The sequence below is a fragment of the Meles meles genome, chromosome 16 (assembly GCF_922984935.1).
Source record: "Meles meles chromosome 16, mMelMel3.1 paternal haplotype, whole genome shotgun sequence".
Lineage (NCBI taxonomy): Eukaryota > Metazoa > Chordata > Mammalia > Carnivora > Mustelidae > Meles > Meles meles.
In genome coordinates, this window is record NC_060081.1 from 77,853,649 (window position 1) to 77,879,001 (window position 25,353).

General features: G+C 58.6%; 1 protein-coding gene across 4 annotated transcripts in view; it reads right to left on the bottom strand.

Annotated features, from left to right (window-relative positions):
• Positions 1 to 472: 472 nt before the first annotated feature.
• PMEPA1 (prostate transmembrane protein, androgen induced 1) overlaps positions 473 to 25,353 on the bottom strand; it is a 54,656-nt gene continuing 29,775 nt past the window's right edge. For 2 of the 4 annotated variants that reach the window (XM_045980802.1, XM_045980806.1), the window contains exons 2-4: positions 10,081 to 10,235; positions 5,056 to 5,109; positions 473 to 4,580 (exon numbers count right to left, since the gene is read on the bottom strand). In XM_045980802.1, coding sequence (XP_045836758.1) covers positions 4,032 to 4,580; positions 5,056 to 5,109; positions 10,081 to 10,235 — 758 coding nt within the window. In that variant the 3' untranslated portion in view covers positions 473 to 4,031. Of the gene's footprint in view, positions 4,581 to 5,055; positions 5,110 to 10,080; positions 10,236 to 11,140; positions 11,253 to 25,353 lie in introns of those variants that run through there. The other 2 variants (XM_045980805.1, XM_045980804.1) reach the window with 2 other exon arrangements.

Below are 25,353 nucleotides of genomic sequence, written 5' to 3' on the forward strand. Positions count from 1 at the left end.
CCTAGAATCATCTCTATCCTGCTTCGTTTTTCCTCTTCCCAATTCCCGTTTTCTCTGGGAGCACACCCTTGATGTATCCCTTCATACAAATTCCCGCTTCAATGTTTACTTCTGGAAGCGACCCACCTTGGGCAGTTTCTTGCAGACCTTATCAGAGCTTTTGGCATGCTATAGAGAATGATTTTTCCAAGAGCAAGGAAAAATAGGTAATGTCTTGCAAGTTCTCTTAACCCTAATTAATAAAAGGGGTGGGTTGATTTTAACCCCGTTTATTAGAACCACCTGCCTGAGCTAGTGTTTTCGCTGGGCTCCTCAGATGCTGCCTGAACTGGGACAGAGGTCTAGGGAATTGCTCAAGGCCCCCAGCAACTCATCAGGTTTCTTCCATCCCACTAAATGGACCCCGCGAGCGTTGCTGAGAGCGGTGGGGGACAGGGGAAGTCATGATGGCCAAAGAAGTAAAAAAGCCTCATTCCAAAGAATTGTAAAATTTATTGTATAAGTATTGCAGCTTTTCAGAATGTCATCATTGCCACTAATGATTATTGATACACAACAAGCGATTTCATCAGGCCTGTGGATTGGCATCCAAGTACAGAGTCTTATGCAGCAGCAACGTGGGCGCAGCACCCAGCGTGCCACGGAGAATTTACATGAGTTGAACTTGAACAGAACTTGGGAAACAGGGCTGCAAAGGAGAGCGGCTCGAACGCCAAGAACGCAACGTAAAAGCGTGCCATCAGCACACCACCATGAATCAGGCAGGCAAACGAGAACATGTCCTTCTGGGCTCTATAGATACAGCAAGATTTGAAGCAGTTTCCAGAAAAAAAAAAAAAAGACAAAACAAAACAAAAAACACGTTTATTTTTCCTTATCACTAGGATGTTTTGTGGATCTGGAAGCTTTGTGTGCATGTAGAAAGCAATTTGTGAAACATACAATGCTCGGAGACGAGGACAGGGCCTGGACTCGGTTCTCGCCCTGCCCTTGTGTTCGCTAGACGTTGGGGGTGGAGGTGGGGGGGAGTTTTAGCTCTTTGCAAAGAACACTGGGCTTCGGGGCAGGGCTGGGACAGGGATGGCTCTCAGGGTCAGCGGAGACCCGGCCTTTGTCGAGGGAAATGCTCTTCCTTGGGAGGAAGCATGATTGACAAGCAGGGAAACGAGTAGAGGAAGCCCAACCTGGTCCCCCTCCAACCAGCTACTGCCAGGACCCCAAACTTTTTACTGGAAAAAGGTCTCCTCAGGGGTGCTCAAAGCCTTCTTAAAGATAATGGCATATGACAGTCAACATCTAGAGGAATGAGTGCAGCCACAGCTCTGGGGTCCAGCAGAGAAACCGAGAGCTTAGCTCCAACAGTTGTTTCCAGAAACACATCCCACTGGTTTTCTTGGGATGCACCCTGACTTTGACGAGCTGCTCTGCCATGAACCCCTGCAACTGGCATCTGCGCGGCCCAGAGAGCAGGGGCGCCGCAGCATTGAGCCCTGATTCCTGGGGTACAATCGGAGGGGCGTGTTCTGCCCTCAAGCCAGCTGAGGTCAGGAAGCCACTCCCCCGCCTCCTTCCGAACACACCTCCAAGCGACAGGATTCAGAGTTTGGCTCAAGAGGACCTCGGGAACGCTTGGGGCTGCCGCTGCCCAAACGACCGAGAGCCACTTCTGGGCTGACAGCTCCCACGGGAGTCAAACACAGTATTGGACAAGAGGGTGGAGGGCAGAACACGATCGCCCGACGGAGCCAGGCACATCCCCCGTGGAGGGCAGGCGGGGCGGGACACAAGAGGGCAACGGGGACATTTGAGAAGCAGCAGCAACCCTTTGTTGACCTCGAGTGGGAAGGCCAGTCCCTGGGTGATCGTGTCACTGCCCGGGGATGCCCCCAACTGGGGGCAAGAGAGCCCTGCTTCCTCATTAAGGCACTAGGCAGACTCTTCACATAAAGATACAGTTTTTAAAAATTTTTTCTATAAATGTGTCCCTGTACCTTTTAGGACAAATTATACCGATTTCTCTGCACGACTTCTGAAAACAATCCTCTTTGAGAAGCCAAGTTTAGGCTGAAGACCCCCACGGAGAGGCAGGTTTCATTGTCAAAGTATAAGAACTTTCTGCCAAGCTGGTCAACAGACGCTCAGACTCTCCGTATTTATCTGCTGGTCACCATGTTTCTGAAAATGTATATATAAATAGAGTTCAAAGGGTCAGAACTTCAAAAACGGTTCTCAGGGTTTTTAAGTCATAAAAAAGTTGCTTAAAAACAAGAGTTATTGCCCTTAAGCCTCCTCTGATGTTAGTCCGCTAGTTAGCAGTCTGCCAAAACGAAGAGATGGCTAGCTCTGTGCTGTCTTTCGAAAGGGGTTGGACAGGGTGCTGCTCTTCCATCATCCCCATGGAATGTGAACAAGTCCTCAGTGGGAGGAAGGGGCTGCAGCTCCAGCCACTGTCCCTGGTAGAGCCCAAGGGACCCCCCCACTCCACCGTCCCGCCTGTCACCACCGCGCACACGTGTGGCTACTCACGCGTCCTCACCAGCACACCACCACCAAGGGGTCCTGCCACACCAAAATCTACTCAGTAAAATCCTGGTATCTGCTAGAGAGGCTATGAAAACACAGACAGATAAACACAGCAAACGTGACTGTTTCCACGGGGAGAGGGGATGAAAATGCAGGAAAGCAGAAGGTCAAGAATTCTGCTTTGAAAAACATAAAGCACAGGTTTGACTGTTTCTTTTGTGTTAACCTTTTTTCATGTCCCGGGAGAAATCCGGGCATGTCGCTTTCTCACCTCTGGTGTTCCGTTTGGTGGCCCGTTGAGTGAGAATGGCTACGTAAAGAGAAAGACAGGGATGAGGTCAAGTTCCTAATACTTTGGGCCTTTCTGATCTGCTGGGGAGGGCTCCACCTACCTCAGTGGAAAAATCCTGGAGCCAACCCGATCACCCCAAAGCACTCCACGCAAAGCAGCCACCAGAGCCCCTCTTGGAGCTGGAGAGGGGCACCTTTGCCCCTTCCCGGGGTGGGCTGGGGGTGGGGCTTCATGCTTAAAGAAACAGGAGGAAAAACTAAATTCTTCAGCATGTTTATTTTCATCCCAGGAAATGCAAAGCCACCACCTGGAATTTGGTGCCGAAGAGTAACTTCCCTATCTCATCTGCCGTCCGAAGGCTGTTCTGGACCGGAGGGGGACAACAGGTCTCCTCCGATGGGGCAATGTATAACGAGGTAATAACCTATCGCTAGCCAGAAGCTTCCACGTCCCAGGAAAGCAGCCTCCTCTGGAAGCTTCTCCAAACTCCGTGTAGAGCCCGCCCTCTGCCTGACGTAGACTGTGAAATTTTGACATTTCTCCCTTAAAAGTCTCGACAGACATGATAGAAGTTTCCAGCAAACAAGCACTGACATATTTATATTAAAAAATAGTGCAAAAGCTCAACATTTATATAAATAACTCTAAACCCCTGCTTTGTACTTTTTCTTTACAAGGTAATACATGCTTTCTGAGTCGGCACTCCAAAATTGCCATTTTTTTTTCCTCTTCTAGTTCAGAAAACAACTTTTTTTTTTTAATAGGCCTCTTCTAATACAAAAATACTCCTGCCCTCACAATACAGTTTATTTTATATATATTTATATATATATAATATTGCAGATCTTTAAACAAAGGTTTTGTGCAAATATGTCTTTAAAGTTAAGTGAAATCATCATAAACAAAAGAAAAGAAGCATTCACGCACGCAGCTCAACTAGAAACGTAAGACTAGGGTAGATTTTGTGGGGTTTTTTTTTTCTCTTTTGCCTTCAAGACACAGCTCAACGAAGAAACGTGGTTTTTTGCAAGCTTTCTTAGCTTGTGCATTCAGACCAGACAGAACATGTAAATATTTATACACAGAGAGAGGGGGAGAGGATGGTGACGCGCCGAACGTTGTGGGTGCCGCCCAGTCCTCCTCTGTCTTCTCGTTTAAGAGGTGCGGAGTGTTTCGCCTTTTACCTCCTGCTGCCCCGGCCCCGGCCCCGGGATTCCTAGAGAGGGTGCCCTTTCTGTTTCTCCTTCTCTTTGCTCCAGGCAGCTGTGCTCTCCAGGGGGGCGATGTGCGCGTGGTGGAGCCGGGTCCCCTCCAGCAAGGAGGGCGGCCCGCTGCTCTGCTGGTGCTGGAAGGCGGGGGACCCAGAATAGTGCCCGATGACCTCGCTGTAGGTGGGGGGTGGCCCCTCCATGCGCCCGCCGCCCCCATAGCATGTGGCGCTGATGCCCGAGTTACTGCTGGGGGGACAGGGGCCGCCCAACATGGCACTGTCCATCAGGTCGCTGTCGAAGATGGTTCTGTTCGGGGGCGCGCGCACCGACTCCCGGTTCAGCTCCAGCTGCTGCTCGGGGTCCCGCAGCTGGAGGGTGCAGGGGCCCTGGTAGGGCGGGGGCTCCTCCCCGTCCGACAGCGAGATGGTGGGCGGCAGGTCGATCTCGTGCTGCAGGTAGGGGTACGTGGGCTGGAAGCGGTGGAAGCGGTCCCGCTGGGTGAAGGGGGGCACGGCCAGACGATCGGCGGTCCTCGGAGGGGCATAGACCTGCGGCTGCAGGGGGCAGAGCAGAGTGAGGGCCCCACGGAAGCGGGACCGAGGCGGGGGTGGGGTGGGGTGGAGGCGGGGTTTGCGGCTGCCCCTGACTCTCTGCTCTCCAAGGGAAGCGGGAACCGGGAACCGGCAACCAGCAGCAGTGGGCTCCGCTGAGTGGGGAGTCCAGCCCTGGCCCGCCGCTGGGGAGCCCCGGCTACGAACATCGTGACCGAGCTCAAACAGGGGCAACTTTTGTCCTCCAGGTTGCAGACACCAGGGGCCGCTCCCTGCGGGCAGAGCGCAGGTAACATCCTCCTGCGGAGGATCCGGCCGCCAAGGGCCTTTCTTCAGAGAAGGGCACAGGTGTGAGCCCAGCAGCCACAGGAGCACCTCTGGCTTGGAAAGGGGACCCCGTGGGCAGATGGCCTCAGGCATCCACTACAGCACCTTGGGGGACAGGCAGGGAGGGGACCGAGGCGGCGCAGGGTCTCACCTCTGGGATTCCGTTGCCCGACACTGTGCTCTCTGAGGGCCAGAGGCATCCTTCCTGTGTGGGGGGGAGAGCAGCAGGGTCAGTGGGAGGAACAGAGGAGGGCGCCAAAGGGTTAAACTGGCTTTGACCCTGAGGGCTTCTACTGGCAAACAGAGCTGGCAGCTAACCACTCCTCTTCAACCCCACCTGTCCACCCGTCCACCCTGGCCTGGGTCCCCACCATTTCTCAAACAGGACCACAACGGCCTTGTCACTGATCTCTCAGTCCTCCGCACTGTCCCCTGAAAATTCATCCCCCCACCCACACTTTCCAGAACAGACATTTGATTTGTGGGCCCCTCCTCAAAACCCTCCAGGAGTTTCCCCTGCACCTTCGAATAGGTCCGAATGAGCTCGTGAAGTGGCTGATGAGGAAGCCTGGCATGATCTAGCCCTCCTGGCCGTGACCTGGCCCACGTGCTTGCAATGCGACCTTGGAAAGTTACTTAACTTCCAGAACTTTCACAAGGTAGAATATGCCTGGAGTGCACGCAGCCCTCTGTGACTTTATGGAAGTGCTGGGGGCCATGTGGACGTGCTCTCCAGCTACGGGCTATGCATGCCCCCGAGGGCCTTTGCACGGGCCATGCTGCTGCCCGGCCAGCCCCGCAGACTTCCCCTGACACCACTGTTTAAAGAGCGCCCCCCCAGTAACAACCCCGCCGTGGGCTAACTTCCTTCCCAGCAGCCCTTCTATCTGTAATCAACTTGTCTCTGTATTTATCTCTTTTCAGTCCCACCTGTGTATCAGGAGTCCCGTTCACAGGTGGAAGAAATATGGACAAAGCTGGTTAATGAGACAAGCCAAGTGCCCTCACGTGCCTGCTCTGCCCCCAAATAATGATTCCATCGGTCGGCAAAGGTGGAATGCGCCAGGACTGCTGCGCCGGGCCTCGTGAAGCTTGCTACATGGGCTCAGGGTCGGGGACACGCCGGCACACCATGTAGATTTCAGGCCTTGGGGAGAGCCCCAAGGGTCAGGGAAGGGGGACCCCCAAGCCAGGATCAGTTTGTCTGAGAGGGAAGCCCACACAATGTGGGTTATGTGGTGATAGATCGCCCTGGTTGGGGGAGGGGGATGTCTTTGAATTTCACAGCTTTCCACCGATGTAACAGATACAATAAACTGTACATCCTCTAAGTACGGAATTTGGTTAAGTTTTGGCATGGGTCTACACCAGAGATCCATCGCTCCAATCAAAATAACGTATCTATCACCCTAAACGCTTCCTTGGGGGCTTGCTTTCTTGGGAGTTCCCAGGTAAGACATTCTCACCTACAGTGTGGGGCCCAAAGGTGAATGGGGGGTGTGGGGCGCACGGGTTGCCCAGAGAACGGCCGTTACCTAAACGGCCACTAGGGGGCTCTGGGGCTCTCCAAACTGCCCCACCCGGAAAGCATGCACTTCACCCCATAAAGACTCACGGGAGTCTAGTCCGTTCCAGCGTTAGGTCTTAGCAAGCAGACAGGCACCCTCGCTGCTCAGGTGCTCATCGAAGGCCGTTTCGTTACTGGTATTGGTAATGTTTCAGTCACTGCCCAGGTGCCAGACACTGCACTAAGCACTCTTTAAAGCGCCATCTCATTTCTCCCAAGAAACCCCCAAGGCAGGCTGAGGTCGGTTAGCTGAGAGCTGAGTGGGCCCAGCCGGTAAGAGGCAGTGCTGGGATTCAAACCCTCACCTGCCTGCCTCCTGACCCACTCGGGCTCAGGCCGGTCCTGGCAGGCTCCGTAGCCCCCAGTCGGGCCACTGGCACAGTCCATGTGTGGGCCAGGAAAGCAGATGGGGACACCCACCTGCTCCTCACCAGGGTCAGGAGCCCTGGGGTGGGATGCACAAAGCCAAGGCCAGCTTGGACGAAGTGTGACCCAGATACACTCCTGCCTACGAGTCCCTCTGTCCCAGGGTCTGCATGACGTGGCCAACAACCCCTTCCCACCACAGCCCCCACTCCCAGCCCTAACAGAGCGGTTATCTACCTGGCACCACACAGGAAGCTTAAGAAAACATCAATGGATGCCCCAGGAGCCCCACTGTGGAGCCCCAAACCATCCACCAGCCTCGTCACACTTCCTCCTCCAGGGAGCCCTCCGGGAACCACCCACCACCACCCTGCCTCCCAGACTCTCATGGTGTCTCAGCTCCTGCATGGGCCTGGCCCGCTGTATAGTAATCCAATGTCCAACTGGCTGCCCGGGACCCGATTTAGAAGCCTTGTGTGCGCACACAGAAACCATGTGCGAAGCGGGAGACCCATGCCAGGGCTATTTGGGGACAAAGAGAACAGAGGGTTACCCCCATCTAAGACCCTGACTCAGCCTCCAGTCCGAATCCATCCCTGCCCCACGCTGAGCAGGCCTCACACACGAACCATCTTCCGAGAGCGCTACTGGTGAAGCGGTCATTGCTGCTCAAGATGCATAAGCTTTGGGGGAATAATTACAGCTGCGAAGGTGAGGAACTCACCTTTCATGTTTGAAAGTAAAACTCAGGGACCCCGGAGCAGCCCAGAAACGAGCAGGAGGCTTCCTGGGTGGGGCTTGGCGGCACCTGGCTACCTGCTTCCCTGTGTCCGGGTGGAACGGGACATTCCCCTCCCCCGCCAACCCCAGGACAAGCCCCTTCGGGCCCAGCTTCTGCGCCACTGTGGTGGCAAGATCACCATTACGCAGTACAGTGTGGCGGGCGGGAGAGTGACACGCTAGGCCCGGTGGCGTACCTGCACCTGAGCCTCATTCTCCGACAGATGAAAAAATGGGGACACCCTGAGAAGGAACCGAAGCAGGACAGTCATGCCGGGGACAGGCCGGGCCCCAAGCTGACAGCGGCCAGGTCTGGGTCTCTGCGGGAGGTCACAGGGCCCTGAGACTAGTCCTCTGATGCACCCTGTCTGGCGGGGGGTCCCCAAGGGAGCTGCCACACTTCCTTCAGGCCTAACGAGGCTCCGTGTTTACCCAGCCGGGCATCCCCGCGGGCCCCGGCAGGTGGCTGGTAGATGGGGGTGGGGACTCTCCTTTGGCTCCAGGTGTCCGGGAACCAGGGCTGGAACCGGAACCCCCGTCTGGGCACCAGGTGCGGCCCACAGGGCTGTCTCCCCGGCCCCGGCGGCAGCCAGGATCCCGCACACTGGAACTTGTGCCAATGCCCCAGCCCTCCGGGCGAGCATCGTCCTCCCCGTGACCACGCCCCTGGGGGAGGCCGCAGAAAGGCCAAGTCCACCCGTCTGACGGGCTGAGGCTCGGCGGGGCAAGAGGCCCAAGCTGGGTGTGAGCCACCCGGCGAGCTCTTCTCCTTGGCTCCCAGTATCCCCCTTGCCCTAGCATCTGAGGCCGAACGGAGCGGCCCAGGCCGTGCACACTGCTGCTCACAAGCTGCGGGGCTTCGGGCAGACGCGCCCACCTGTCTGGGCCCCGGTCTCCCCCCGCGGGGCGGGGTTTCCGGGCGGCCGGGAGCTGGGAGGCCCCGGTGTGTGCGGGAACAGCAGGTGGTGCCGTCACTCGGCAACAGTCACCGCCAACAAACGCCGTGAGCCCCGGCCTTGGAAGCGACAGATTCCTTCAGAGAAGCGGCACCGAGTGCCCTCCGGACCCATGCTGAGCCTCAGGTTCGGGGCCCCGCCGTGTCCCCATCAGGGAGGAGAGGACAAGCAGAAGCTCCGGCCCGATGCACCGCGGCCCACGACCTGCTGCAGGCGGAGCCGCCCGAGCCTGCTGAGGACGCGGCTCAGGCCCAGACTCCGGGCCCCGCCACCCAGCCCAGGTGTCCCCCAGACCCTGGAAGCCAGGCCCAATGCCAGCTCCCTGCTCTGTCGCTGTCCTCACAGGCTGGGAGATGGGGTCGGGCCCACAGCCCCGGGGCCACCCACGTGTCACCTTCTCCCTGCGAATCCCAGCCTGCCCTTCAGACAGCTGCCAGCTGGTGAAATCACGCACCGCCTGTGTGGGGGCAGAAACCCCTTGGGGGGGAACCCTGCACCTGCATCGCTCCACCTGCTGAATGACGGGGGGCGGTGAGTGAGGGGCCCCCGCACTCCCAGCGGCAGAAAGCCAAGTTCCCACCCGGCCGGGCCCCCACTTTGTGGTCTCGAGGTGATCATTCTGGGGCTTCCAGGAGCCCAACTTAGCTCGCAATTCTAGTAACACGTCAAAATGCAGCATTACGTTGACAGCGAGGACCCCTTTCCAGCGCAGCATCTGTCCTCCCCTGCCTGGACCCAACCACCATCCCTTCCTCCTTCAGAGCCCGGCCTGAGAGGCTTGTCCCGGCCAAACACAGCGCTCTGGCGTTCTTGGCGACAGTCACTTGGGCTCCCTTCAGAACCCTCGATGTTGTCTGCTTCTGTCTGTCTGGACCTGGCCCCCAGGCGGCCGCCCCCTGGAGCTTGGTCGCAGCCCTTCCTGCCAGCGTCTGCGAGAGTTCTAGGTCCTCTGCTCCCTAAGCATCTGTCCGGTGATACACGAATGGACAGGCGGGTGCTGCACAGACGGCCAAGCGACTGAGTGCCGGGAAGCACCTGCCCGTGGCCAGCAGTGCCCGCCGCTGGCTCCGTGCTAAGCCCCGAGTCCCCCAGCGAGTGACAGACTCGTGCGTCTCTCTCACAGTGAAGGGCAACGGATGCCCCACTTCACGGACTGGGGACTGGTCCGAGGGCACATGGCCAGGCCCAGTGCAGCTGGGAAGGAAGGGCCTTTCCAGGGTGACCAGTCGTGTCGAGACACCGTGAGCCCCCCGCCCGGATGCCTGCAGGGTGTGGAAGGGAAGGGCCGAGGCGGCAGGGCTGTGGGCTGAGGTCCCACCGGGCTTGGACCCCGAACGGCCTCATCCATCATCTGCCCGGCAGCTTCCCCGGCAGCCGCCGACGGCCGTTCTCCTGTTCGTTCTCCTGTTCCTGCAAGCGCCCGGACCCAGAAGCCCAGGGCGCTGCCCTGAGGGGCATCCCGCTGACCTGGAGCTCGGGGTGCGGACGGGAGGGCCTGGGCGCTTACCGACGAGAGGGCATCTTCTCTTCTCCGGCCCTGGCTGTGGCGGCCGATGAAGGAGCGCGCGGACAGCTTGTAGTGGCTCAGCAAGCATGTGATCACCACGACCATCACCATCACCACCACCACGATGACGGTGATCTCCACGAACTCGAGCTCTGCTGCAAGACGGGGGACACGTGAGCCTCGTGGGACCCCGACGCGGCCACCGGCGCAGGGCCCGGCCCTTCAGAACGCTCACTCACCCCAACGCGCACACCCCGACACTCCCAGCACCCACACGGACACACGCACACCCCAACACTCACACACGGACACTGAAACACAAACACACCCAAACACACACCCCAACACTCACACACCTGAACATTATCTCACACACACCTTCAAACATACACACCAAATCACATACACACACATCCCAACACATGCACGCCCCCACACCCCAACACACACAGACACAACCCCCACCCCCAACACACAGACACACACACCCCAACACACACAGACACACACACCCCAACACACACAGACACACACCCCCACACCCCAACACACAGACACACACCCCCACACCCAACACACACAGACACACACCCCCACACCCAACACACACAGACACACACCCCCACACCCCAACACACAGACACACACACCCCAACACACACAGACACACACACTCACACCCCAACACACACAGACACACACTCACACCCCAATACACACAGACACACACACTCACACCCCAACACACACAGACACACACCCCCACACCCAACACACACAGACACACACCCCCACACCCCAACACACAGACACACACACCCCAATACACACAGACACACACACTCACACCCCAACACACACAGACACACACTCACACCCCAACACACACAGACACACACACTCACACCCCGACACACACAGACACACACTCACACCCCAACACACACAGACACACACACTCACACCCCAACACACACACCTTCCCCAAAATACATACAAACAGATAACCCACCCCCCCACACCTCACATACCCACGCACGGACACGTTTACCACACACACCCCACACCCACAACAGGACAGGACAGCGCGCAGACGCCCCAGCCCTCCAGAGAGACGCTTCAGAAAAACCCCGTCCTGGGGTTGCATGTGTTGCCATTCTCCCTTCTTTTTCTCTTTCTTTTCCTTTTTTTTTTTTGGTGTTGTTTTGTTTTTCCCCTCGAAGGCGGAAAAACCCTCAAGTGCTGGAAAAGGAAGAAGGTTATTTTGATCCTGCCAGAGCCGGGGCGGTTTCTGCTGACTCGTGCGGGTCCCTGTCGAGGCGGCTCCGCAGCTGGCCGCGGTCGGTGCCAGCAGGGCCCCCCAGCAGCGGGCGCGACGCCAATCACCAGGTCCCGCCGCGGATCTGGGTGGTGACACGACGCACAGGGCAGCAGCCAGCAGTGCCGGGACCAAGCCCCGCCAGCCTCCCCCAACCCACGGCTGCCCACCGGGGCACCACCCCCCAACACCCACTGCTAACAAGCAATTAGCTGAGGGCTCCCCAGGGCACAGGTTCAAGCTCAGGGCCACTGACTCAGCTCTTCCTCCTCCGAGACAGACAAACTGCAGCTGGGGGTTGGGGGCGGGTGGGGGCGGGGGAGCGGGGGCAGGCAGCAGAGGGCTGGGGAGTCGGGCTAGCGGCGGGTGCGGAGTGGAAAGCAACAGGCAGCATGAGGTCCGGCTGCGTCAAGGGCTCTGGCCGCCCCGCTGGGCCCACCCAAACTCCAGCCCTGCAGGGCCAGCCCTTCCTGCTTCGGTTTCCCTGCGGCTTCCGGCAGGAGAAGCAGTGCGTCCTATGTGCGAACGTTACTGTTCTCAAGACAGCGGAAGCTTCTCCACACAGAACCCCCCACCCCAACATCCTCTCCAAAGCCCTGGCCACCCTGTTCCTCCCACGAAGGTCCCCGGGGCACCACCTTCTCAAGCCACGTTCTGTGTTGGCCCAACCGCACCAGAGTTGGCCTGTGACCGGCTCACACCCACTGCTGTCATCAAGCTGCCTGAGTGCCCACCAGGGGACATGTGGCAATTTTTGGGCACACTGCCGACTGTCACACCGGGCACTCCGGGCATCTGGTGGCTGGGGCCTCCTACAGTGCCCAGGGCACCTCACGACGAAGAACGACGGCTCAACGCCGCAGCATTGAGAATCCCTGTCCAGGGCTGCGTGTGCATCTGGGACACTTCCATCATCCTATCTCACAGGCGAGGACAGCAAGGTGCAGAGGTCCAGTGACAGGCTCTCAGCCCAACGGTCCTGGGCTGCTGGCTCCCCCCACGCAACTGTCCACTGGACGACCTCCTGTGCACCCAGGAATTCAACCTGGAGCCCAGGCCTTGTCTCTGGTTCCCAGGTGGGACCTCGTCCCATCTTGCCCTGGAGAGCCCAGGAGGGAGGGCGGCCTGGCCAGGGACTCCGGGGAGACGGATCCTGGGATCTGAGAAGGCTGGGCCCTGGCCAGCAGCGGATCGGGCCGGCCTGGATGGAGCCGCTGGGGGACACTCGCACTTTCCTGCAGGAGCGCGGGCAGGCCCTCGGACCCGGCCACAGCGGCCACACCCCCTGCCTCCCCAGACAGGCTGGTCCGGCGCCTGGGCAGTCTGGTCTGGCTCCCTAGGGCAGGGCCCTGTCTGTTAGGGCCCTGGATAAAGCTGTCCATTCAGGGGACACACAGGCCTGCTTTGTGCAACCCCTACGCCCTCCCTCCTCAGAGGGGCCGACGAGGCCCCTCCCTCAGCCCCATGCACTCTTCACCCCAACCAGGATCAGGGTGGTGGGTTCCCCTCGGCCCCTCCCCCCGCTGTCTCCAGGGCCCTGTCCACAGCAGCCTGGACAAGGGAGGTGTGCGGCCGGCTGTCTGTCCCAGCCCCAGGCCCCGGCCCTCCCCTGGTGTTTTCCAGGACCCAGGAGGGAGCAGGGAGACAGCAGCTGAGGCAGCCAGATGGCAAAGGGGCAGCGGGCGCGGCCCGGGCATGCCCATGGGGGTGGACAAGCCCTCCACGGCCCTCCTGATCCCACCAGCCCTGGCCAAAAGGGCAGGAGAGCACATTCCTGGGAGAGAATCACCCCCAGAGAAGAGCACAACACTCCCAAAAACACGAATGTGACCACCCCGGGGCCCTGGGCCACAAACCCCAGGAAACCCACAAGGCTGAAGGGGCAGGAAAACTCAGAAAAAGAGAAACCATGACTGATTTCTAGGCTACATTCGGGAAGCCAAAGGCCTGGGTGTAGGCCCAGAAGAGGAGGGGCACCCCGAGGGCCCCTAAGCCCTGCCCCAGCAGCATCAGCGGTCCTGGGCCCACTGGGTGTCGGCCGGGACCTCGCCTCCCGGTCCGTCCCAGCCTCCCCAGGTCGAAGGAGGCTACGGGCCCGGCTGGTGGTGTGTAGATGCGACGCTCGGCACTCAGCACTCCTTCCGTGACTGGGATTAATGGGGGGCTCCCATCACCCCTGGACAGCGAAACAAGGAAAGCCCAAACCTGTAAGCCCACACAGAGCGCGCTAAGCGGGGCTGGGCCGGATCTTCCAGGCCCAGCCCAGCCCCAGGCCCAGCGGCATGGGCGGGTGGGGGGCGCGGAGGGGTCCAGAAGAGGCCCCCAGCCAGCCGCTGGTTCACACAACCCGTAAGGCAGGGCACACCTCTGGGCTGGCTGTGTTGGCCTTGGCCGTGGGGTGGGGGGATCTGGTCCCGCTGACAGCACCTCCGTGCACTTTCCCTCAGGGGGCTTCTTCCAGGAGGCACCACCTTTGGGGGACAGAACCCGCTTCTCCAGCAAAGGTCTCAGGAAAGCAGCTGTTGCAGAGGTGGCCAACTGCGGGCCATATGTGCCCCCCGCCCCCCCGGTTATCCTCATCCCCCCACCAAGAACAGAGCTGCGGGCGGCGGCTGCCTCCTTTCTACCGGCTTGGGCTGTCTGCTGGGCCCCGCTGCGCAGCTCAGGCTTCTGCCCCTCTGCCGCGGCCTCCTCTCCCTAGGCAGGCGCGACTCGCAGAAACCCCAGCCATGAACAGGTCGGTGCCCCAAGCATCACACCTCCCGATCTCTCCAGAACCAGGAACCGTCTGTGAAGCTCCCTGGCCTTTAACTGGCAACACATTCAGGAGTTTTGTTTTTTGTTTTTTTAGAAGAGTCTGAAAGCCCTGGGCAGGCTGAAGCCTGCAGGGCGGTGGCCTGGGGATTTCCAGTCACTCGAGGAGCCCGAGGGACCCGGTTGCTAAGGGCAGACAGGGGGCCACACTGATGCCGCCTCAGCTCCTTCAGTCTGACAGATGTCCCCTCTGCCTGCACACAGACCAGAGGCCCAGCGCCGAGCTCAGAGGGGTGGCTCCTACCGCTGGCCGCCCTCCTCCCTGGCTTTCAGGTCTCTTGTAACCGCAGGAGTCACGGCCAAAGCCAGGTCACAGACAGAGGAGGACGGAGCAAGAGGGGGCGAACGGGCTGGTCCCCGACCTCAGCACAGTCACTGGAACCTTCCTATGATCCCGACGGCGACGACGGCCGCACGGACCCGCCTCCCCACACGGACGAGCACATGGAGACGCAGGGAGGAGGGATGCCCAGACCTAGGAGAGCCGAGCTGGGCCTTCAATCCCGAGCCTCCGTGGCCGTCTCGTTCGACTAAATTCCTGCGGCTCTCCCAAAGCATTCCTCAGTTTCCCCTCCGCACACCCCGAGCACCTGCCAGCTCCCGCTGTGATCCTGGGCGTGCGGACCTCCGAGAGCCCCAGGGATGACCCGGTGTTGGGGAGATGCAGTCAACGTAAGAGCTCTGAAGGGACAGGAAACAGCGGGCTCCCCTGTCCCCACATCACAACTGCCGACACCCCTCAATCAGGCCGATGCGCTAGAGATGCTGAGAGGTTTGCCCAGCCGACTGCCCGGCCGGGTGCGCCCGACTGGCCTCTGCTGCAGGGTGGGGGTTGGAAGCAAGGTCAGTCCAATATGGTCACCCCAGGGGACAGCCAGACACTGGGCCACAAGGGACTCAGGAGCACCTGTCCTGCTCCTGCTCCTGCTCCAAGGGCCTGGCCGCCAACAGGAGTCGTCGGGAAAGAAACACATTTCCCTCACTGTGTTCTGGGCGTCGGGCCTGCTTGCTGTGGGGAGGGCAGGGAGAGCGGCTCTGCCATTTTTCTTCCTAATTTCCCCCTTGGGGTGCGTGACAGACACGGCAGGCTCTCGGGGGTGGCCAAGCCCATCTTCTGCATGCAAAGTAAGGTCACTCTAATTTAATTTGGCGTCTTCTTTCCTGGTGAATAATTTCAAATTAACAGGCTCGTCTGCCTCCTCCGAGTAGCCTGACCCTCCCTTTTGTCTTCTCCTCCAGAGACAGACACAGTCACTTTGAGATGTCCGCACGCCCATCTCAGGTCCTCTTCAGCCCGCCTGACCCCGGCCGGAGGCAGCTTGCACCAGTGCCCCCTCGATGCACCCACGGGCAGTGCCTTGGTGAAGCCTCACCATCCTTCTGTGAAGCAGATACAAACACGCTCACACTCCACACCTGCTCTACAGACCACGAGAAGGAGGCTGACGCAGGAGACGGCTGGCCAGAGGCCACACAACCCACGGCCCCAGGACTGCACTCCCAGGCCGGGCCTTCACGGCTCGGTTCAGCCAGCGGCCCCACACCCCGCGGTGCAGAACACGACCTTCAGCTCAGAAACGCCCCGGATCCGGCAAAGGGCTCATGGGGAATGGATCGGGTCGCCAGGCAGGGGCGGGACAGCCCAGAGCGTCACCCACCAAGCGGTCCACGCGGCCAATATCTACGGCAGGTGGTGCCCATCCCCACCCCCGTTCCCTCCCTAAAGTGGAGGAAAATCACAGGATAGTCAGGAAGGTCACACCAGGCACTCAGGGGAGCTCTGGGCACCTCTCATGGCGCCAAGTACAGACCCTAACAGCTCCCATCTCTTCCGCTGCTATACGCTCGCCAAGCGCCAGCCAGGACGGGACTTCCTCTCTCAATTCCCACAACAACCCTCCGGGCTGCAGCACCTGCCCCGCCGCAAGCCGGGTGGGAGAAGGGCCCTGAATCCACGCCGCGCCCGATTCTCCTCTTCCCTGAGCTGGAGTGCCGGCCACCGGGGAAGCCAGGATGCTCTCTCAGAATATGGCCTTTAAATTAAAATCCAATTAAAATTAAATAAAACTGTGGCTTAAGAAGGAAGCCAATTATATTAGAAACAGTTATCAAACTCTCGACCAGACTGGCGATACGGCGAGACCATACGGAATTATTTTTGTGACGCGGGGACAGTACGGCATTAAGCAGGACCTGGCAGATTTCAGTGCGATAGGACATCCGTGGTTTCCACCGATGACCACGTGGCAGGGGCCGCTGAGGCCTCTGTAGTTTGGAGCCTGTGCTCCTGACCCGGTTACTTAAGGTAAAGATGAATTCTTTTGCAACCAAGTTTATGGCCCTGTGTTCTCGGTGCACAGAGCCTTGACCGGGACAAAGCCCAGGAGCCTAGGCCACTTCCCAGCTGCAGACAGCGTGCAGAACCGGGCGGAAACGTGCTATTCCTACACACTGCACTGCAAGAGGACACGCCCCCCCCGCGCCCCCCCGCACAGGTCCTAGTAAGTGAGTGTGACTGTCACCGAGTTTTCGATTGATTAATCTTCGGAGTAGCAGTTGGGAGCTGGACCTCATTTCTCTTCCCTCAGCCGGAGAGCTGGGCCAGAGCCCACCTGGCTCCCGCCAGCCCACAGGAGGTTTCCAGATCAGACGACCCCCCGCCACCCCCCTTCCCCCCCTCGTGTCTGCTCCCAGTGGAGGGGACCCAGTTTGCTTCCTGGTTAACAAGCAGCCGGTGCAGGCGGCCCTGTCTGGCCTCCCGGCCGCACACCAAGGAATTAGGAATTGGCACTGTCTGAAATTTATGAAAATCTAATCTTGTTAGACCTGCCTGGATGAGACCCACTGGGGCGGGCTTCATTGTCATTCAGCAGAGCCCCGGCCTGCCTGGGGTTCCAGCCACATCATTACTGCCCCCCTCCCCCAACGACCCCCCCTGCATTTGAATAAGGACCCAGCTCCCTCCCTACCTAGAATGTCAAATAAAATTGAACCAGACGTCAAAGGAGTAACTTTCTGATCGCTCCTGGTGCCATTTCAAACACCCCCCAACGGCACATTTGTTTCTTAGGGTAAGACCGTTTATAGGAGGGAAAAAATGAATCTTTCTTTTGAGGTTTGAGAGGTGGGCAGCAAATCTCGGCCAGTATTCTCGTTTTTAAAAACAGACCGAACCGCTCCTAAGTGCTTCCTCTGTGCCAAGCGTGCAGTCGGGCGTCTGGCACCCGTTAGCCCAACGCGTAGCCTTGTGATACTGTCTGGTGCTGTCTGGTGGCCTCAAGGAAAGTCACATGCTGGCTAGTGAGGGCGAGCAGGCTGGGGATCCCTGCACTCCTGGTCATGATAAAATCCCAGACTGGTTCCGAGCGTGTCTGACCCAACGACTCCTGGGTTCGAATCCCAGTCTTGGCATTTACCGTGACTCCAGGCAAATCACTCAATGTCCTCATCTGGGAGAAAAACAGAGGGACCACCTTGGCCCTTTTTCCCATGGCCGTGGCAAGAACTCCATCCGCTAACCTGAAGCCAACGTTTCCGGGAGAGAACCCCTCGAACCAAGGCCTGCGGGCCCGGGGAACGCCTGCCCCCACTCCTCGCACACCCCGGGCTGGGGCAGTCTGACTCCACTGTGGCTGGCGAAGGCTCACCAACGTGGGTCGCCCCGGCTAGCACTGTCGCTCACGGATAGCAGGAATGGGGAGCACGGATGTAGAGGGAAACCAACAAGCTCTCGGAACTTTCAAGCATGGACACTCGACCTGGCATATCAACTCTGAGCACTCATCTCCACGTACACTTTTCCTGGGACTCTCCCTCGTGCTCACAGTGCTCTAGCCACATGGTCAATAAAACCAGCAAGCACAGCCCCATCTCAGGGCCTTTGCATGCGCCCTTACTGCTACCTGGGAAAGTGCTACCATGCACACACTGGCTCCCTTCCTTACCTTCCAGCCTCCGTTGCTATGTCCTCTCCTCCGGGAGCATCCCCGGGCACCCTGTCTGGAACAGGGCTCTGCCCAAGCCCCAGGACCCTATGCCCTGTGCCTGCTTTCCTTTTCATCAGAACATTACTCTGCAATGCTATCTGTGATCTAACCATTTCCTTTCGGCCTCTCCCTACTAGGTCACTGTCACCCAAGAGGACGGCTTACCCCCGTCCCCGGCACCTAGAACCTTCCCGTGATGCAGTACACAAGAAATACGCTGATCATATTTGTTCTCGTGGGCAAAGGTGAGTGTCAAGACGGCACCGCCGGTTTGCACAGAAGGGCAAAAATCACCAGGAACCACTTACATGTCCTCCCAGGGGGCCGACACAACCCCAGGAAGCCACAGCCCCCGATCTGTGTACACTGGCATCAAAGACGGCCAGATGAAAGAGAAGCCACCGGATAGGATGTGTCCGTTTTTGTTTGAAAGAGAGCAAACATGTATGTTTTAAAATAAAAGTGAAACTCAGGACGCATAGGTATGTCTGTGGGCGACAGCTGTGTCTGCCCGGACCGGGGACCAGCAAGACACCTGCGAAACAAGATGGTCAGGCATGGCTGCCCTGCGGAGGACCCACAGAGGGGGCGAGAGGGAGTCTAGGGCAGAGTCCTGGATGCCCATCCTGAGACACACTTGGCCAGAGGGCAGCCAGACAAGGGAGAATCAGGGGGAGACAGTGGTGTGCTCTGGAGCCCGGCAGTGGGGTGGGGGTTGGGGGGGCAGGGGGACATGCCCAGCAGGGAAGTGCTGTATGCAGATGTCCCTGTGACCAGGGAGGAAGGGAGAGAGTCAGCCAGGTGATGGAAAGGCTGAAGTGGCCTCCAGCACAAGGGAAAGGTGTGAGCCTGGTCCACCTCCCTTGTCCTCGGCAATACACATGCCAAAAGGACACCCTTGTCCCTGGAGTGGCTGCCAATCCAGCCACATATCCTGCTGGGGGGAGGTCTCCTATTAACTGGTATGGGGTCTTGTCCTAGTGGCAGAAGGATCACTCAGGCCAGGGGGTAAAGCGCCCCTTGCCCCAGAGGGCAGGGGAATGCAGAGCCTCATCTGTTTCTGTGTTTCTGGGGCTTCACCCCCCATGCCCCGAGGTCACCCTCTGGGGGTGGCCTCGGACAGCCTGCAGCTGCCCAATGGGGGGCCCCAGGGCTAAGAGCACGCATGAGAACCCCGGGGACAGCAAAGCCTCCTGACCCCCAGCTCCTTCACTCAGAAAAGACAAAGCCATGCCTTTTATCTTTCTTCGCTATTATCCAAATGGAGAGAACTAATGAGATTTTTTTTCTATTGTCACTGACATCGAACATCTTTAAACACCCACTGTCAGCAAAATATCAATCACCGTTGGAGAGTTATTGGCAGAATGGAGTGAATTCACGGCGAGAGAATGGTTTCTGCCACTGGACATGCTGGAAGTGCCATGGAAAGTGATTTAGAATAAATCAAACGCGTTCTGTTAATTGAGGAGAACAGGAAGCAAACGGGGAGTGGGCCGCACGGGTGAGTGAGTCCGTCCGCCGGCGGGAGTGCTGATGGCCACGGTCTTCTTGGAGGACGCACGCTACCCTGCAACCCAGCAAGTTCAACCTTCAGGACTGCATCCAGCGGAAACAGGCACAAAGGCTGGAGAGCAAGTATGTAGGAGGATATCTCAGGAGGGTTTTGTTTTTTTCCTTTTTAAAAAAGTAAACAATCAGAGACCAAACAAACCTTGGGACATCACATTACGGGACCCCATGGGGCCACTCAGAACACACATAAATCTACCATTGCGCTTCTCAGCCTTGGCATGACTGACGTCTCGAGCTGGACACCGTCTGCTGTGGGGGCCGTCCTGGGCCCCAGGGGGTGTTCGCAGCACCCTCTCCCCACTGGAAGCAAGTAACACCATCACCCCTAAGCTGTGGCAATGAAAGATGCCTCCAGACATCACCCAACGTCCCCTGGGAGGTGGGGGCAGGGGCAGAAAACGGGCCGAAAACCACTGATCTAAGTTTGCTGCTGGAAGGACGTTGGCAGTTTCTCAAGGAGAAATCCTGAAACAGGAGCAGCAAATACGACACGGACCCACTTCCACATCAAAAATGAGGATGATCGGGGCGCCTGGGTGGCTCAGTGGGTTAAGGCCTCTGCCTTCGGCTCAGGTCATGATCCCAGGGTCCTGGGATCGAGCCCCGTCGGGCTCTCTGCTCCACGGGGAGCCTGCTTCCTCCTCTCTCTCTGCCTGCCTCTCTGCCTAGTTGTGATCTTTGTCAAATAAATAAAATATTTAAAAAAAAAATGAGGATGATCATCAAATCGTTTAACATGACTCCTTCTGAAAAAGGGAGACCATGCTCTTTTCTTTGTGTTTCCATACGTTTGTGTGTTTATGGCCAACGTTGATCATTTTAACTCTTAGAATCCTAACACACAGGAACAACTCAGGCAGGCGCGCGCCCGTCTGTGTTCCCGCGTGCGGCTGACAGCGTCACTCCCGCTCGCCCTGGCCCCTCACAGGGCACCGTGTGCTCCTTGAAAACCAGCAGATGTTCCTCTCAATGACCAATTTTCGAGAGCCCGGTGTTTCCCGACGGGAGCAGGGATGGCAGCCCCAGGGGAGGGGACGGAAGCCCAGGCGCCCTTTCCAAGCCTCTCGGGACCGGGGGCCACACTGCGACTGGTCTGTGGCCACTTGTCAACGGCTCCCTCCCGGCAAGACTAGAGGAGCCCAGCTATTCTGGGTCTCACCCAGGGCGAGGGCAGGGAGGGAGCCCAATGGCCAAGGTCAAGCCCGGCCCTGGCTGCCCCAGAACAACGTCCGCTTCCTACTACTGTGCCGCCAAGTCTAGGCCACTGTCCTGGGACCATGGGTCCCCCTGACTGATGGTGTCAGGGCCACCATGGTTCTCAGGCAGCGAAGAATCTAGGACCCAAGCACCAAGGAGCTTGACCTCCAGAGCCGGGCGGGGGCTCCGGGCGTAGACCCGGATGCATCACGCGCCTCTCTCTTTCCTCCACCTCCAGCCCTCATGGCCATCTGGGACCTCCTTCCTGGAGTTAACCTGGGAACTGAACTCCCTGGAAAAATGGCTCCCGGTGAACCCTGCCAGGAGACTGCTCCTAGCACGAGAGCCTGTCCAGCAGCTTCCCAAATCCTTTGTTTGGCCCAGAAGGAGGCCTCGGGCTACGGACTGGGTATCTGTGCCCCATCCCCTCTCCCCCTAATTCCTAGGGCCACGCCTTAACTCCCAGTGTGGCTGTGTTTGGAGATGGTCTCTAAGGAGGGAAGGTTACAGGAAGTCGTGGGGGGAGGGGCCCGGGTTCACAGGGTCAGTGTCCTCGTAAGAAGGGGCACCAGAGAGCTCCTTTTTCCTCCCTGTGTGGCACACAAGGACGAGGCCGTGTGGAGACACACAGGAGGCGGCCGCCTCCCAGCCAGCAAGAGAGCTCCCCCCAGAACCTGAACTTGCTGGCAACGTGAACTTGGACTTCTTGCCTCCAAGACAGAAAGAAAATATATTTCTGTTCAAGCCCCCAGACGGTGGTTATTTTGTCAGACCAAGTCCGGCTGACTAGAGGACACCAGGTAGAGGAGCCAAGTGGGGCGAATTCTGCTACCAGCTGTGGACGGCAGCTGTCCGGCGGTGGGGGCTGGGGACGGACCGAGGGAGACATTGTCCCTCAGGCACCCCTTCAGCACAGGACAGTCAGCAGGCGGGCCTCGACCTCTATGCAGGACACCAGGGGCTCTTCCCATTCGTTCGCTCCAGTGACACGTACGTCCTGTACCCCTGCCATGTGCCAGGCCCACCCCAGAGCCGAGCTGCTCCCAGGCAGGAGGCACCTGAAATCCTACCTTGCCTTGTCCTTTCCGAGGCAGAACAGTTCGAATCCGTGCTCCCGGTAAACCTGGCTGGACTTCTATGTGGGACAGACGGGTGATGAAGCGAAAGCCTCCTACTGCCTTCTAACCAGGAGGGGACGGCAGCCCAGGGTGCACCTGCTGCGTCGCCTGCCCCGTGTCCGGTCTCTGGGGCCTCACCGCCCCCTCCCGCAGCTCTCCAGGACCGCCCTGGTCCTGTGTCCCCGTAAACTAAGGACAAGGGAGCTGAGGCTGGGCGGGGCAGAACCAGACGCCCAGCTCACTCACTCCCACAACTTCACGTGGCCCTGCGGGGCGGTTCTAGGAAACAAGGCTGGACACGCTGACCGTGGTCTGCTGCACGGACCACACGGCTGGACAGGGCCTGAGCCTGGGAGGAGCTCACGTGGGGAGAGTGATGTCACCCACGCAGGGCCACCCCACCCCCCAGCCCGCCCCAAGCAGGTGGGAGGGCAAATGTCAGGCCCTGCTTCTCTCTGAGGGTCTGGGAGGCTGGGTGTCTGAGATTATCCATGGACCTGTCTCCCATCTGTGGTCACCTCTGTGCTTGTCTCGGGTGTCTGTGTTTCTGGGTGTTTCCCGTGTGTGCGTGTGTGTGCGCGCACGTGCGTGCACACGTGAGAGAGGGAGGGAGACAGTCTGGGGTCTAAATCTGCCAGAACTCTCTCTGTGACTGGACAAGCTCTTCCTCTTTCTTTTTCAGGCGATAGTCAAAACACATTCCCAGGGGGCAGTTACAAGCCTCCCAGGCACCAGCCGCCTCTTTCCGTCCCCACCCCACAGGTGAGGCCGTTCTCACCTCAGTATCATTTCCTTCTGAAACAGCACCTTCCAGAAGCAGGAAGATCCCAACAGCTGGGAACACTGAGGTACGACCAAGGAGCTCCCAGAGGTGCCTTTTCTGCCCTCTGAGGCAGGGACGTGGCAACACGGTGGGAGGCGAGTGGTCCAGCTCTGGATTCAAATCGGACGCTGCCACACCCTCTGCGGGGGCCCTCGAGCAGTCACTTGGTCCAGTGCCTTAGTTTCCCCCATCAGAAAGATGGATAACGCATAACTTGGCCAGGCTTGTGGAGACTAACCGAGCGAGCAGAGGTATATGAGTTCTACCAACACTAGCCGGTACCCAGCAAGAGCATAATAAACGGTGGCCCCCATTAGATTAAAAAGCAGGCCACTCACCTGACCGGGCAAGGCATGAGGGCTACGAAGATGTCAGTGCTCATTTACTAAGTGATCTGGAGTGGCTGATACTGAGCACGTAAATTCAATTTGTATGATGACAGCTAGTGTGGAGACAGGGGGAAGAGAAACAACAAGAAAAATCCCCTGGGAGACAGACCTACACGGCAGCCCAAGGTCTGGCTGCAAACACCCAAGGTGGGTGGCTGGCGGGGGGTTCTGTCCTCTCAGGGAACAGCTGCAGGACACCCAGGGGTCATCCCTCAAGACCAAAGGGTTCACTTCACCCATGTGTCCTCCCCGTATCCCACTTCCTCCATGGCACACGGACTCCCCTCCTCCAGTCTATTCTGCATACAGCAGCCAGAGCAATTTTTAAAAATATCGATCAAAGTACTGACTCACGCTCAGATTAGAACCCTACGGAGGCCTGCTCAACTTCCTTTCTGTACCTCCCACCTTCTTCCCTTATTCACCATACTCCAGCCACACGGGCCTCTTTCCTGTTCCTACCCCAGGACCTTTGCACGTGCAGTTTTGTCCTGGAATCTTCACATGGCCTTCCATGTTACCATGTCAAGGAGGCCTCCCAAATGCCCCCATTCCAAATACATGACTCCTCTTACCTCTGCATCCTCTGATGGCCTGTGTCGGCCACAAGGGGCAATGCAGTGTACCGACAGGGCCTGGATTTTCCTAGTTCTGTCTCGTTCTAGCTCTCTGTGCCTCTGCTTCTTCATCTGCACCATGCGGTGAATGACAGCCCCACCAAACTGGCCTGTTCGAGGATCGTAAGGTACCAGAAAGCCCGTGGCATGTAGAAACGCCAGGTGAGTGTTGGCTACTACGAGCGACTCCCTCCTTCAGGAACGTGCCTGCCTGCTCATCACTGACTTCAACTCACCAGCAAGTGAGCTCCAGGAGAAGGCCCTTGCTGATGCTGGTCTTGCAGTCTCCCCAGGGGCGACCACCCTGCCTGGCCCAGGACACGGCTCACAGTGACCACCTGCAGCAGGAAGGCGTTCACGACCGAGGTCCTCCTGCGGGAGTCTCATCTCTCCGCAGAGGCCAGAGGGTACGCGGGTGTGGACGGAAAGTAGGGTCTTTCACACCTACATGTGCAACTACCGACCACGCAGCTGCACACTCCTGGGCTTGGATCCCAAGAAGGAAGACTTGCGCTTGCTCAAAGACCCATGCCTGAGTGTTTGCAGAAGTCGCCCTTGTAACGGCCCCAAAGTGCGACCCACCCAGCTGCTCTTCAACAGGTGACGCCCTCCCCTGACTGTGGCGTCCCCACCTCAAAGGACGCCACTGGCCAAGAAAAGGGGCGAACTGTGGATCCATGAGACAACCAGAGGGATCTGCGGAGAACCATCCGAGCCAAGAAACGCCGCACGCTGCACGGTTCCCTTTATGTAACGTTTCAGAAGCACGTTACAGAGACGAAGAGATGACAGGGTGCCACCAGGGGTTAGCGACGGAACGGGTGGGAGGTGGGTGTGGCCACAGAGGGAGGCGGGAGGGGGTCCTCGTGATGGGGCAGGCTCGCTGGAACCTACACGTGTGATGACACGGCACAGAGCTGAACACACTCGCTCTGATGAGCGCAGGTCAGCTGGGCACGGGACCGTGAGGTCGGCGGAGCGTACCGAATGCCGCTCTGCGGGCTGCGATACTGTACCTCAGCTCCGCACACCCTTACCACCGGGGGGGGGGGGGAAGCCGCGTGCCACGTTCACGATTGTTCTCCAGATTTTGTCTTGCAAATGCTGCAAATCCACAATTGTATCAAAACGGAAAGTTTTCTTAAAAAGGGAAAAGTACAAGGGGGGAGGGGAACCCTGTCCTTTGGGGCCCTAGCATTGCCCTGGCGGAGGGCAAGGCCGGCAGCCCCAAGGGATTCCCCAGGGCTTGGCCCAGGCCTGGCACTAGGAGGGGGCTTTGCTGCACTGGGGGGTTGGGGGGGTGAGGAAGAGCCGAAACAGAAGCCGCCTCCCCTCTGCCGGCCTCCCTCCCGTCTCCCGCTCACAGCATCTGCCATCTGGCGGCTGCAACCAGCCACACGAAACCATCTCTCGCTGTCATCTCTCAACTTGCAGGT